Source organism: Schistocerca nitens, chromosome 12, assembly GCF_023898315.1.
Source record: "Schistocerca nitens isolate TAMUIC-IGC-003100 chromosome 12, iqSchNite1.1, whole genome shotgun sequence".
Classification (NCBI taxonomy): Eukaryota; Metazoa; Arthropoda; class Insecta; order Orthoptera; family Acrididae; genus Schistocerca; species Schistocerca nitens.
Window position 1 is genome coordinate 152,976,231 of NC_064625.1, and position 13,541 is coordinate 152,989,771.

Genomic DNA, 13,541 nt, shown 5'->3' on the forward strand with positions numbered 1-13,541 from the left:
GGGCACCTTTATGGAGGCTATGTGGGTGACGCTGTCGTAAGTTCTTTGAAAATCTATGAACACTTCCTGGACTTCTGTGTCTCGCTCCACTATTTCATAAGAATTTGCCTAAGAGCAATATCTTTTCAGAAAGGTTGTGGCGCAAGTTCTTAATAATGCACAACAGACCATAGTGGAGCAGAGCATATAACTCAAACTGTTGTGCCAATTTGTAACTCGTAAAATGTGATTTAATGAAACAGAATTATTTGGAATATATACTTCACATATCGAAAATACGCACAGTTTCATCATGTTCGTAATTTACTGTTTCCACCACTGTAAACTTAATGGAGAATCATTCTCATGTAATCCTAAACAGTGTTCTTACTTTTAGTTAAAAACAGCTACCGGAACGGTTACTTTCCCGCCGAAAAACGAGTGTGGTACATGAAACGTGACATACTAAGTTTACGGAGCGAGGTGGCACACAATGGCTCTGAGCACTACGGGACTTAACTCCTGAGGTCATCAGTCCCCTAGAACTACTTAAACCTAACTAACCTGAGGACACCACACACATCCATGCCCGAGGTAGGATTCGAACCTGCGACCGTAGCAGCAGCGCGGTTCCAGACTGAAGCGCCTAGAACCGCTCGGCCACAGCGGCCGGCGAGGTGGCACACTGGACTGCCATCCGGAAGGACGACGGTTCAATCCCGCGTCTGGCCATTCTGATTTAGGTTTCTTGTGATTTCCCTAAATCGCTTCAGGCGAATGCCGGGATGGTTCTTTCAAAGGGCATGGCCGACTTCCTTCCCCGGCCTTCTCTAATCCGATGGGACCGATGAGCTCGCTGTTCGGTCCGGTCCCCTCCCCTAAAACATCTATCCAACCGACCAGCCAACCATCAACATTACGTTTACGTGCGACACATCTTCCGAAAGACGAAAACCGAACTTCGGAAACCGTTTCTCGTGTTTACATTTTAAGGTCTGAAGCGGATTTGCTATCCCAATTAAATACGGGGTTCGGAAAACAGCTGATCCAGTTTCTCATTGTCAACACAATCCTTATTTCACTTTCTTTAAATATTACGGGTAGACAGCTTCATGCCCAGTCTAATATTTGTGCCTGTCTTTCACTGCGCAACAAATCCATATTAAGTGAATATTCCAAAAACAGTAACTTGACAACCCAAGCATGTTTCAAAACCGATTGCGTTTACATGGGAGCGCAAATCGATTGCGGCATTGGAAAACGCAACTAGAAGCGAATTTCCAGAATCGATTTTGAAGTGTTTACATGAACATCCAGAAGCGGTATTAGGAAATCGGTCTACGTAATCCGGCTTTGGGAAACCCATGTAAACGGGATGACAGTGTGCTTCATGTACCACTTGGGTAAACCGGCTCCGCATGTCTGGTGGCCATCTGTGGGCGGGAATCGGTACCTGTTTGTTTGTGCGTGCGTGTGTTACTCTCCTGCCCACATGGTACACATACGTAGCGCTTCTGCTGCAGCGTACCCTTCATGGGGCAAAGTCAGCACGACAAAGTCATTTCTCGGAATGATATAAGATTTGGGGCTCCTCACTGACACAGCATCGCCTGGTTTAATTAGACAACATTTCATTACGTTTGTTCTACTTTTATTATTTTTCTTTTACCCCTTTCAACATATTATGCTGTTTTGGTCCTCAGTCCTCAGTTTAGATGCAGCTCTCCTTAGTGGTGCGTCCTGTGCCGGCCTCATCATTTCCGAACAACTACAGCACTGTACATCTGCTTACCGTATTCATCTCGTGGTCTCTCTCCACGATTTTTACTCCCCACACTTCCATCAGTTACCAAACTGACGATTTCTTGAAGCTTCAGAACGTGTTCTATCAAACGATCTCGGCATAGTTTCACGTCTTCAAACCGCAAAAATTTAACACTTTAACTCGTGTGTAAAGTAATAAGACATTTGAAGGCTTTTATTCATGAGGGTTGGATTCTTTAAAGAACGCGGTTTGGTGGTGTTGGTGGTGGTGGTGGTGGTGGTGGTGGTGGTGGTGGTGGTGGTGGTGGTGGAAGTTACTAGTATAGCATCTAGTGGGGCTGTATTGAAGGGGGTAAAATTGAAGTACATGAATATATTTGCCATTATTTTTTGAACGCACTTCGTATGTGGGTGGGCTTCTTACCCTCAACCCTCGGTGATGCATATTATGGATGCACTGTACAAAGTGGTTATAATTAAACTTTGGCTGCTTGAGCAAGTGTAGACGAAAAACTATTTACCTTGTGGGTTCCCAACTTCAAAAATGGTTCAAATGGCTCTGAGCACTATGGGACTCAACATCTTAGGTCATAAGTCCCCTAGAACTTATAACTACTTAAACCTAACTAACCTAAGGACATCACACACACCCATGCCCGAGGCAGGATTCGAACCTCCGACCGTAGCAGTCCCGCGGTTCCGGACTGCAGCGCCAGAACCGCTAGACCACCGCGGCCGGGTCCCCAACTTCATAGGAATGATGATCAGACTGTACGCTGCAAAATTTCCGTTGTAGTGTTAGTGTGATGAGCTGCCGTTAGGCACCAATACCGACACGATCACGTACGGCTGAAACTCGAGCATCGGTGTGCACCACGCGTCTGGACGAGGTGAGCAGGGCTTCACTCGTAAAGCTTTTTATCAAAACAACAGCAGTAGTGTTCGCGAATACCGACACATTAAAGGAAGTGGGCTTGAAGAACATAACTCGTAAGTTCGAATTAATTGGCGACTTGGGAATTGCTCCTAGACGAGGCCGACGGCCAATCGCACCATACATTTTTGAGGTTACTTTTTCCTACCTAGGAATGCTGGACGCAATATGCGATCTTCAAGCGGTGCACGAGCTGTGTCACGACAGCTGCAAATTCCACGGTCCACCGTCTGAAAAGTGCTGTGAACAGTTGTGAAATGGTACCCGTAGAAACGTCGTATTACTCACCAACTTTTGCAGCGTGACGCAGACTTTCGAGTAGACTTTGTTCGGACCTTTGTTGCAAGGGAACATTTTGTGGAGTGATGAAGCACGCTTCACGCTCCCTGGGGTAGTGAACATTCACAAGAGTCACATTTGCGAATCGTTGTTGCGTTCGTGATGTCCCCCTGCATAGTGAACGCGTCACTGTGTGACGTGGCTTCACAGCGCAGTTCACGATTGGTCCATTTTTCTTTGAGGATCTCTGACCCCAAGGACATACATTACTGTGATCTGCTTCGCCAACATGTGATCCGTGCTCTACAGGAGAGAGGTGCTTTGAATCAAACTGTTTTGATACACGATGGAGCTTCACCTCAAACCCTCATGAGGCCACTCATCATTCAAGAAAGTGGTGAGACTGGACTGAGCAAAGGTTGGGAATTTGTATGGGCGCTGATAACCGCGCACTTGAGCGCCCCACAAACCAATCATCATAATAATAATAATAATAATAATAATAATAATAATAATAATAATAATAATAATAAACATCCAATAATAAACATCCAACTGGCTGAGGAAGTCAAAGACATGTGGCATCAGGATAAAGTTGACATCATACCAATTATACTATCAACTACAGGAGTCATACCACACAATATCCACCAATACATCAATGCAATACAGCTACATCCAAACATATATATACAATTACAGAAATCCGTAATTATTGATACATGTTCAATTACCCGAAAGTTCCTAAATGCAATATAACACGTACCGTACAGCAAAAAGGAAGTGACGCTTGATAAAGGTCCGCGTCACTCCATTCTTAACCAGACTTCTAAAAAGTCTGAGAAAGTAAAGAAATAATAATAATAATCCCCGTGGAGGCCCGGGAAAAGAATAGGCCTCCGGTATGTTCTGCCAGTCGTAAAAGGCGACGAAAAGAACAAACCACTAATAGGGCTAACCCCCCTTTTAGTGTGATTAGTTGGTTCAGGACAGAACTAAAGAAGCCTCGGACAAGCGCCGTCATGGTCGGGGACGACGCTTGAACCCTATGCCCGCCCACAATGGTAACGACACTGCTAGCCAACTGGAAAATGATTTAAATCCAAATAGAGGTGTTTTGCAGGATATGCTTCCTGCAACCACCCTAGAAGGAAAACAAAGACAGAGGATGAGATGGTCAGATGAAGTTAATCGACACCTCATGTTCTGTTATTACCAAGCAACAAACCTAGGAACCAACACAACTGGATACAGATCACAAGTATACACATCTATTACCAGATACCCAGAATTAAAATTTTTAACAGAACAACGACTAGCTGATCAGATCCGTGTAATAATCAAAAATAACAGGATACCCCAGTCAGAATTAGAAAACATCAAACAACAAGTACAACAAATACTGGAACAAAATAATGTGCAATCAGAAGAAGAAGAAAATGCAGTAATGGACTCAAACATCCCAGAGCAAACAAACAAAGAACAACACGCACCAATTAAACAATCAGAGGAAAATGAAATCTTAAGACAGCCACCAGAACAAGCACAAATAGAACACGAAGTGACACACATGTTAGATATAGAAGAAAAATTTCAGCTGACATATATAGAATACAAAGACACAAATACAGACATAAGACCATTCTTGCATAGACCACCAAATAACCCACAAGTCGAAACAACAATAAAAACTATCAACACAATCATACACAACAAAATAAATGAAAACACAACTATGGAAGAGTTACAACTACTGGTTTATATAGGAGCACTCACTACACTAAATATACACACTAGGCAGAGATCAGAACCAACCAACACACAGAAGAAACCCACAAAACCAGCATGGCAACACAGGCTACAGATCAGAATAGAAAAACTGAGAAAAGACATTGGACAGTTAACACAATTTATAAGAAATGAAATCTCGGAAAAAAAACGAAAAAGGTTGGGTAAAATCTCACAACAAGAAGCGACAGAGCAATTAGACGAAAAGAAGCAGAAATTACAAGCATTAGCCAAACGACTCAGAAGATACAAAAAAAGTGAAAATAGAAGGAAACAAAACCAAACATTCAACACAAACCAAAAGAAATTTTACCAGACAATAGATAACACACACATTAAAATAAACAATCCACCAAACATAACAGACATGGAACACTTCTGGAGCAACATATGGTCAAACCCGGTACAACATAACAGGCATGCACGGTGGATACAAACAGAAACAGACACATACAAGATGATACCACAAATGCCTGAAGTGAAAATTTTGCAACATGAAGTCACCCAAGCAATTAATTCTACTCACAATTGGAAAGCCCCTGGAAATGATAAAATAGCAAATTTCTGGTTAAAGAAGTTCACCTCAACACATTCACATCTAACTAAATTATTTAACAGTTACATTGCAGACCCATACACATTCCCTGATACACTTACACATGGAATAACTTATCTGAAACCTAAAGATCAAGCAGACACAGCGAACCCAGCTAAATATCGCCCCATAACATGCCTACCAACAATATACAAAATATTAACTTCAGTCATTACACAGAAATTAATGACACATACAACACAGAACAAAATTATAAATGAAGGACAAAAAGGCTGCTGCAAAGGAGCGCGAGGATGTAAGGAGCAACTGATAATAGATGCAGAGGTGACATATCAAGCTAAAACTAAACAAAGGTCTCTACACTACGCATACATTGATTACCAAAAAGCTTTTGATAGTGTACCCCACTCATGGTTACTACAAATATTGGAAATATACAAAATAGATCCTAAATTAATACAGTTCCTAAACATAGTAATGAAAAATTGGAAAACCACACTTAATATCCAAATAAATTCAAATAATATCACATCACAGTCAATACAGATTAAGCGTGGAATATACCAAGGAGACTCATTAAGTCCTTTCTGGTTCTGCCTTGCTCTGAACCCACTATCCAACATGCTAAATAATACAAATTATGGATACAATATTACTGGAACATACCCACACAAAATCACACATTTGCTATACATGGATGATCTAAAACTACTGGCAGCAACAAATCAACAACTCAACCAATTACTAAAGATAACAGAAGTATTCAGCAATGATATAAGTATGGCTTTTGGAACAGACAAATGTAAGAAAAATAGCATAGTCAAGGGAAAACACACTAAACAAGAAGATTACATATTGGATAACCACAGCGACTGCATAGAAGCGATGGAAAAAACGGATGCCTATAAATATCTAGGATACAGACAAAAAATAGGAATAGATAATACAAATATTAAAGAAGAACTAAAAGAAAAATATAGACAAAGACTAACAAAAATACTGAAAACAGAATTGACAGCAAGAAACAAGACAAAAGCTATAAATACTTATGCCATACCAATATTGACCTACTCATTTGGAGTAGTGAAATGGAGTAACACAGACCTAGAAGCACTCAATACACTTACACGCTCACAATGCCACAAATATAGAATACATCACATACATTCAGCAACAGAAAGATTCACATTAAGCAGAAAGGAAGGAGGAAGGGGATTTATCGATATAAAAAACCTACATTATGGACAGGTAGACAATTTAAGAAAATTCTTTATAGAACGAGCAGAAACTAGCAAAATACACAAAGCAATCACTCATATAAATACATCGGCTACACCACTACAATTTCATAACCACCTCTACAACCCTTTAGACCACATAACATCAACAGATACGAAGAAAGTAAATTGGAAAAAGAAAACACTTCATGGCAAGCACCCGTATCATCTAACACAGCCACACATCGATCAAGACGCATCCAACACATGGCTAAGAAAAGGCAATATATACAGTGAGACAGAAGGATTCATGATTGCAATACAGGATCAAACAATAAACACCAGGTATTACAGCAAGCATATTATTAAAGATCCTAATACCACAACAGATAAATGCAGACTTTGTAAACAACAAATAGAAACAGTAGATCACATCACAAGCGGATGTACAATACTAGCAAATACAGAATACCCCAGAAGACATGACAATGTCGCAAAAATAATACATCAACAGCTTGCCTCACAACATAAACTTTTAAAACAACAAGTTCCTACATACAAGTATGCACCACAAAATGTACTGGAGAATGATGAATACAAATTATACTGGAACAGAACCATTATAACAGATAAAACAACACCACATAACAAACCTGACATCATACTCACCAATAAAAAGAAGAAATTAACACAACTAATCGAAATATCCATACCCAATACAACAAATATACAAAAGAAAACAGGAGAAAAAATTGAAAAATACATCCAACTGGCTGAGGAAGTCAAAGACATGTGGCATCAGGATAAAGTTGACATCATATCAATTATACTATCAACTACAGGAGTCATACCACACAATATCCACCAGTACATCAATGCAATACAGCTACATCCAAACATATATATAAAACTACAGAAATCCGTAATTATTGATACATGTTCAATTACCCGAAAGTTCCTAAATGCAATATAACACATACCGTACAGTTAATAGGAAGTGACGCTTGATCAAGGTCCGCGTCACTTTCCATTCTTAACCAGACTTAACGTCTGAGAAAGTAAAGAAATAATAATAATAATCATGAGGTCACTCAGTTGGCCCATTACACATTTGGAGGAACCCGAATCACTGGCCGATCGTTGCCAACTGTGTGGCCTCCTAGATCATCAGATTTGCACCTGTGTGATTTCTGACTGTGCGATTACTTGAAGGGCAGAGTTTGTCAACAGGACAATAACACACGTTGGAGGTCGAAGATGAGCATAGTAAGGAAGGGCCGCGCGGGATTATCCGAGCGGTCTCAGCCGCCGCTGCCATGGACTCTGCGGCTGTTCCCGGCGGAGGTTCGAGTTCTCCCTCGGGCATGGGTGTGTGGCTTTGTCCTTAGCATAGTTAAGGTTAAGTAGTGTGTAAGCTTAGGGACTGACGACCTTAGCAGTCAAGTCCCATAAGATTTCACACAGATTTGAACATTTTTTGAAGTAAGGGAGGTGCCCGACGTTTCGGGTGGCAGTAGAGCAATCTCTTGTGCGGTTCCAGGCTGTCATGGATGTAGACGCTAGTCACATTGTGCAACGTTTGTAACCTGGAACGTAAACATGGTAGGCAATTAATGAATGTTAGCCTCTCATGGGGAAATCAAAGTATGCTTCTTTCAATGGTTTATTTGTTACTTTTCTTTGGCATATCAATAGAAATGTTTCCACAAAGTTTCAGTGTGCTTTGATCACTCGTTTGTCATGTGTGGGGCGGGGGGGGGGGGAGGAGGGAAGGAGGGAGGCTCTCAAGTAGAGAAAGTTTAATTATAACCACACTGTATTTAAAAAAGTAATCAGACATTTGAAGCATTTTACACGAGGTAATTCGATTCTTTAAAGAATGCAGGTATGGAGGTGGTTATAATTAAACTCCCTATCCCTGTTTACCATGCAATCACACTAATAACCGTGTGAGTGCTAAACTAGGTAGCATTAATGTGCAGAGTATGGGGTGCATGATTGCCATACATCCCAGCGCCAACGCCCAGTTCCAACTATGGCCACCAGGTGCCCTGATGAGTCATCGTCATTCATAGTCTCCCACACCTGACCAGTCGCAGTGCACTTGTTGACGTGTCAACATGAGCTTGGGCAAAAGGAGCAGGGCATTATTGGTGAAGCTCTACTATCAAAAAAATACTAATGGTGTAGCTGCACTTAGGGAATACAGCCGGCTGGAAGGATTGCGGAACAGTGCTCTTTCTCCACCTGCTGTGCGGAGCACGATGAAGTTCGAATCGACTGGAGAACTGGGCGTCGCTCCGGGAAGAGGTCGACGACCGGTTGCACCACAGGTGGTTGGTGAAATCGCTGTCGCTATGGCAGACAACGGTGCGCGCAATTCCAGATCGCCAGGCAGTGCGCGTGCTGCGTCCCGACAGTTAAACATCCCGTGGTCCACTGTACGGAAGCTGCTTCGAACCATTGTCCAATGGTATCCGTACAAGATCCATATCGTACAGCAGCTTGCACCACAGGACGCACAACGACGTCTTGACTTCGCTCTCCACTTTCTCGCAAGGACTGAAGTTGACGGGGGCTGGCTCCAGGCTATCCTATGGACAGACGGGGCCCACTTTTCTCAGTCGGGTGAGGTGGACAAGCAGAATTGCCGACTGTGGGGATCTTTACCACCAGTCCCTGTGCATGAAGTTCCTCAGTATGGTCAATGTGTTACCGTACGGTGTGGCTTCACGGCTACGTTCACAATTGGCCCATTCTTTTCTGAACAGGTTGGCGGACAAGGACCAAAGACGTGCAGTGTGATTGGCCAGCGTTACTGCGATATGCTTCGCCAGCATGCCACACCCGCCGTACAGGAGAGAGACGCATTGAACTCAACAGTTTTCATGCAAGATGGGGGACTCATCGCACATGGCTCGTGAGGTTCACCTGCTTCTCTGAAACACGTTTGAAACGATCGAATTAGTAGCCGATAGTTTCCAAATGCTTGGCCGGCATGGTCACCTGATCTCACTCCCTGTGATTTCTGGCTGTGGGGCTACCTGAAGGACAGGGTTTATCAGGGGAACCTTCACACATGTGCTGATATGAAGCGCACTATATCAAGGGAGGTAGGCAGCATACCTACGGGCATGCTTCGTTCTGCTGTGCAGAATACAATCCTGCACTTTGAGACTCTTCTGAACACTGATGGGGGGGCCATGTTGAGCACCTTTCGTAGCAGCAATGGTACGGATGTGTAATGGTAAAGTTTAATTATAGCCACCCGGTATATCATCTCATGGAGACTGTTTTGAAACGGGTAACACCACAGGGGTATGTTGTATGTTAATCGGGGGACCTAGAAATAACGGATATGCTCCGTCCCCTCCGTAGCCGCAGTGGTCCACAACTCCACGACGACTACCGCAGTCCACTTCACCCCTCCGCCGCCCCACACCGAACCCAGGGTTATTGTGCGGTTCGGCCCCCGGTGGACCCCCCAGGGAACGTCTCACACCAGACGAGTGTAACTCCTATGTTTGCGTGGTAGAGTAACGGTGGTGTGGGGTATGTGGAGAACTTGTTTGCGCAGCAATCGCCGAAACAGTGTAGCTGTGGCGGAATAAGGGGAACCAGCCCGCACTCGCCGAGGCAAATGGAAAACCGCCTAAAAACCGTCCACAGACTGGCCGGCTCACCGGACTTTGGCATAGAACAGCGGTAGTCCATCTTTTTTTATCTACCACTCACTTTTATACGTCTGTCAGTAATACATAAAGTAGGGAACGAACGTTACGTTCACAAGATATATAAAAGCGAAGTTACAGCAAGTTAAAGTATATAATATACCTATTTGCCAAATACTGTGTCATATTTTATGAAAACTCAATGGAAATGCGTTACGTTCACAAGATATATAAAAGCGAAGCTACAGCAAGTTAAAGTATATAATATACCTATTTGCCAAATACTGTCATGTTTTATGAAAACTCAGTGGAAATGTAAAATCCCCACCGCCCAACACGAAAGCAGGAACGCCCAGTAGTGGGCGGTAGGGACCAGGCTGACTCATGTAGATGTATAAATACACTGAAGAGCCAAAGAAACTGGTACACCTGCCAAATATCGTGTAGAGCCCCCACGAGCACGCTGAAGTGCCGCAGCACGACGTGGCATGGACTCGACTGATGTCTGAAGTAGTGCTGGAGGGAAATGGCACCACGAATCCTCGGAAGAATACGAAGGGGGTGCAGGTCTCTTCTGAACAGCACGTTGCGAGGCATCCCAGATATGCTCAACAACGTTCACGTCTGGGGAGTTTGGTGGCCAGCGGAAGAGTTTAAACTCGGGAGAGTGTTGCTGGAGCCACTCTGTAGCAATTCTGGGCGTATGGGATGTCGCATTGCCCTGCTGGAATTGCCCAAATCCGTCGGAATACACTGTGGACGTGAATGGATGCAGGTGATCAGACAGGATGCTCACGTGTCAGAGTCGTATCTAGACGTATCAGGGGTCCCATATCACTCCACACGCCCCACACCAATACAGAGCCTCCACCAGTCTGAACAGTCTCCTGCTGAGACGCACGGTGCATGGATTCATGAGGTTGTCTCCACACCCGTACACGTCCATCCGCTCGATATAATTTGAAATGAGACTCATCCGACCAGGCGATATGTTTCTACTCGTCAAGTGTCCAATATCGGTGTTGATGGGCGCGCAGGTGAGGCGTAAAGCTTTGTGTCGGGCAGTCATCAAGGGTACCCATATCGATGGTGTTTTGTTGAATTCGCACGCTGACACCTGTTGATGGCCCATCAGTGAAACCTGCAGTAATTTGCAGAACTGCTGCACTTTTGTCTCGTTCAACCATCAGTCGTTGTTGGTCGTATTCTCGCAGGAGCATTCTCCGGCGGTAGCGATGTCGGAGATGTGGTGTTTTAGCAGAATTCTGATATTCACGGTAGAGTCGCTAGACGGTCGTACGGGAAAAATCCCCACTTCATCGCTACCTCGAAGATGCTTTGCCCCGTCGCTCGTGCGCCGACTATAACACGACGTTCAAACTCCGTTGTTGTCGTTGTCGTCTTCAGTCCTGAGACTGGTTTGATGCAGCTCTCCATGCTACTATATCCTGTGCAAGCTTCTTCATCTCCCAGTACCTACTGCAGCCTACATCCTGCTGAATCTGCTTAGTGTATTCATCTCTTGGTCTCCCGCTGCTATTTTTACACTCCACGCTGCCCCCCCCCCCCCCCCCACACTAAATTCGTGATCCCTCGATGTCTCAGAACATGTCCTACCAACTGATCCCGTCTTATAGTCAAGTTGTGCCACAAGCTCCTCTTCTCCCCAATTCTATTCAATACCTCCTCATTAGTTATGTGATCTACCCATCTAATCTTCAGCATTCTTCTGTAGCACCACATTTCGAAAGCTTCTATTCTCTTCTTGTCCGAACTATTTATCGTCCATGTTTCACTTCCGTACATGGCTACACTCCATTCAAATACTTTCAGAAACGACTTCCTGACACTTAAATCTATACTCGATGTTAACAAATTTCTCTTCTTCAGAAACGATTTCCTTGCCATTGCCAGTCTGCATTTTATATCCTCTCTACTTCGACCATCATCAGTTATTTTGCTCCCCAAATAGCAAAACTCATCTTATACCCTCCTTTCGTGAGACTGTCCATTCTGTTCAACTGCTCTTCCAAGTCCGTTGCTGTCTCTGACGGAATTACAATGTCACCGGCGAACGTCAAAGTTTTTATTTCTTCTCCATGGATTTTAACACCTACTCCGAACTTTTCTTTTGTTTCCTTTACTGCTTGCTCAATATACAGATTGAATAACATCGGGGAGAGGCTATAACGCTGTCTCACTCCCTTCCCAACCACTGCTTCCCTTTCATGCCCCTCGATTCTTATAACTGCCATTTCTGTACAAATTGTAAATAGCCTTTCGCTCCTAGTATTTTACCCCTGACAACTCCCTTAAATCTGGATAATCTGCCATTGTGGCAGCAATAACCGATCTAACAACTGCACCAGACTGTTGTTGTTTTATATAGGCGTTGCTGACCGTAGTGCCGTATGCTGCCTGTTTACATATGTCTGTATACGCATGCCCTTACCAGTTTCTTTGGCACTTCAGTGTACAATTCTTTCGAAAAAACCAATGCATTTTTTAACACACCTCTTATGTGGACTTTCTTACCCGCTCCAACGCAGCTGAGTGATTTTGCAGATGGCGGATGTAATGTGTGTGTGTGTGGTGTTGCAGAGTCGGGGCGGGTGCTGGCGAGCAGCCACGACCCGTACCGGGCGCACCACGCGTGGCTGCAGTGGCACCACCTGTTCGCACCCCAGGCCGCCGACTTCCACGGGCAGCTGGAGCTGCTGCAGAGGGCCGCCGAGGGCAACGGTGAGTGGCTGCATTTATATCCGGGGCCGGTTCCACAACAGTGTCGTATCATCTGTTGCTCCCCCTCACCGCCCGTCCGCCCCCATCAGAGTTACAAGTGGAATGACATCGCCATTACCGAAAGACACGAATGCCGCATTAATCCCTTGCTTTTTTTTCTCTTCTTTATTGTGATTTCATTCCCCTGCTCCATATGGGCAGGGGAGGGCTGTCGGTGGCACAATCCGCCGCTCTTCAGCCGAGTGACATGACAACTTAAAATAAGAATGAAATGTTACATACATAAGGCGATAAAAAAGGGAACTTAAAACAGAATAATGGGATAAAATGGAGGAAAAAATAGACTGACATGGAGACGTTCATGGAGGATAGTTAAGTAAGTCACCACAAAGTTAGAAAACACAGTTGGCGATTCTTAAAACACAGAGAAGACACTGAATGGACATGCACAGGTTAAAAGTGGGCCACAGTATTAAAATCACTCCAGAACAACACACTTCAAACCCACTTGGAGCACACACGACGAAGAATAAAACTACCAGGTGCGACCTGCCGAGGGAAAGGTCAGAGAGGATGGAAAATGAGGGGAGAGCAAGGGGCAGAAGGGGAGG

The 13,541-nt window shown here is 44.0% G+C and overlaps 1 protein-coding gene across 1 annotated transcript in view; it reads left to right on the forward strand.

Moving 5' to 3' along the window:
• LOC126215115 (angiotensin-converting enzyme-like) overlaps window positions 1-13,541 on the forward strand; it is a 398,784-nt gene that overhangs the window by 310,112 nt on the left and 75,131 nt on the right. Inside the window, exon 5 of the mRNA XM_049941769.1 lies at window positions 12,790-12,930. Coding sequence (XP_049797726.1) covers window positions 12,790-12,930 — 141 coding nt within the window. The remainder of the gene's footprint in view (window positions 1-12,789; window positions 12,931-13,541) is intronic.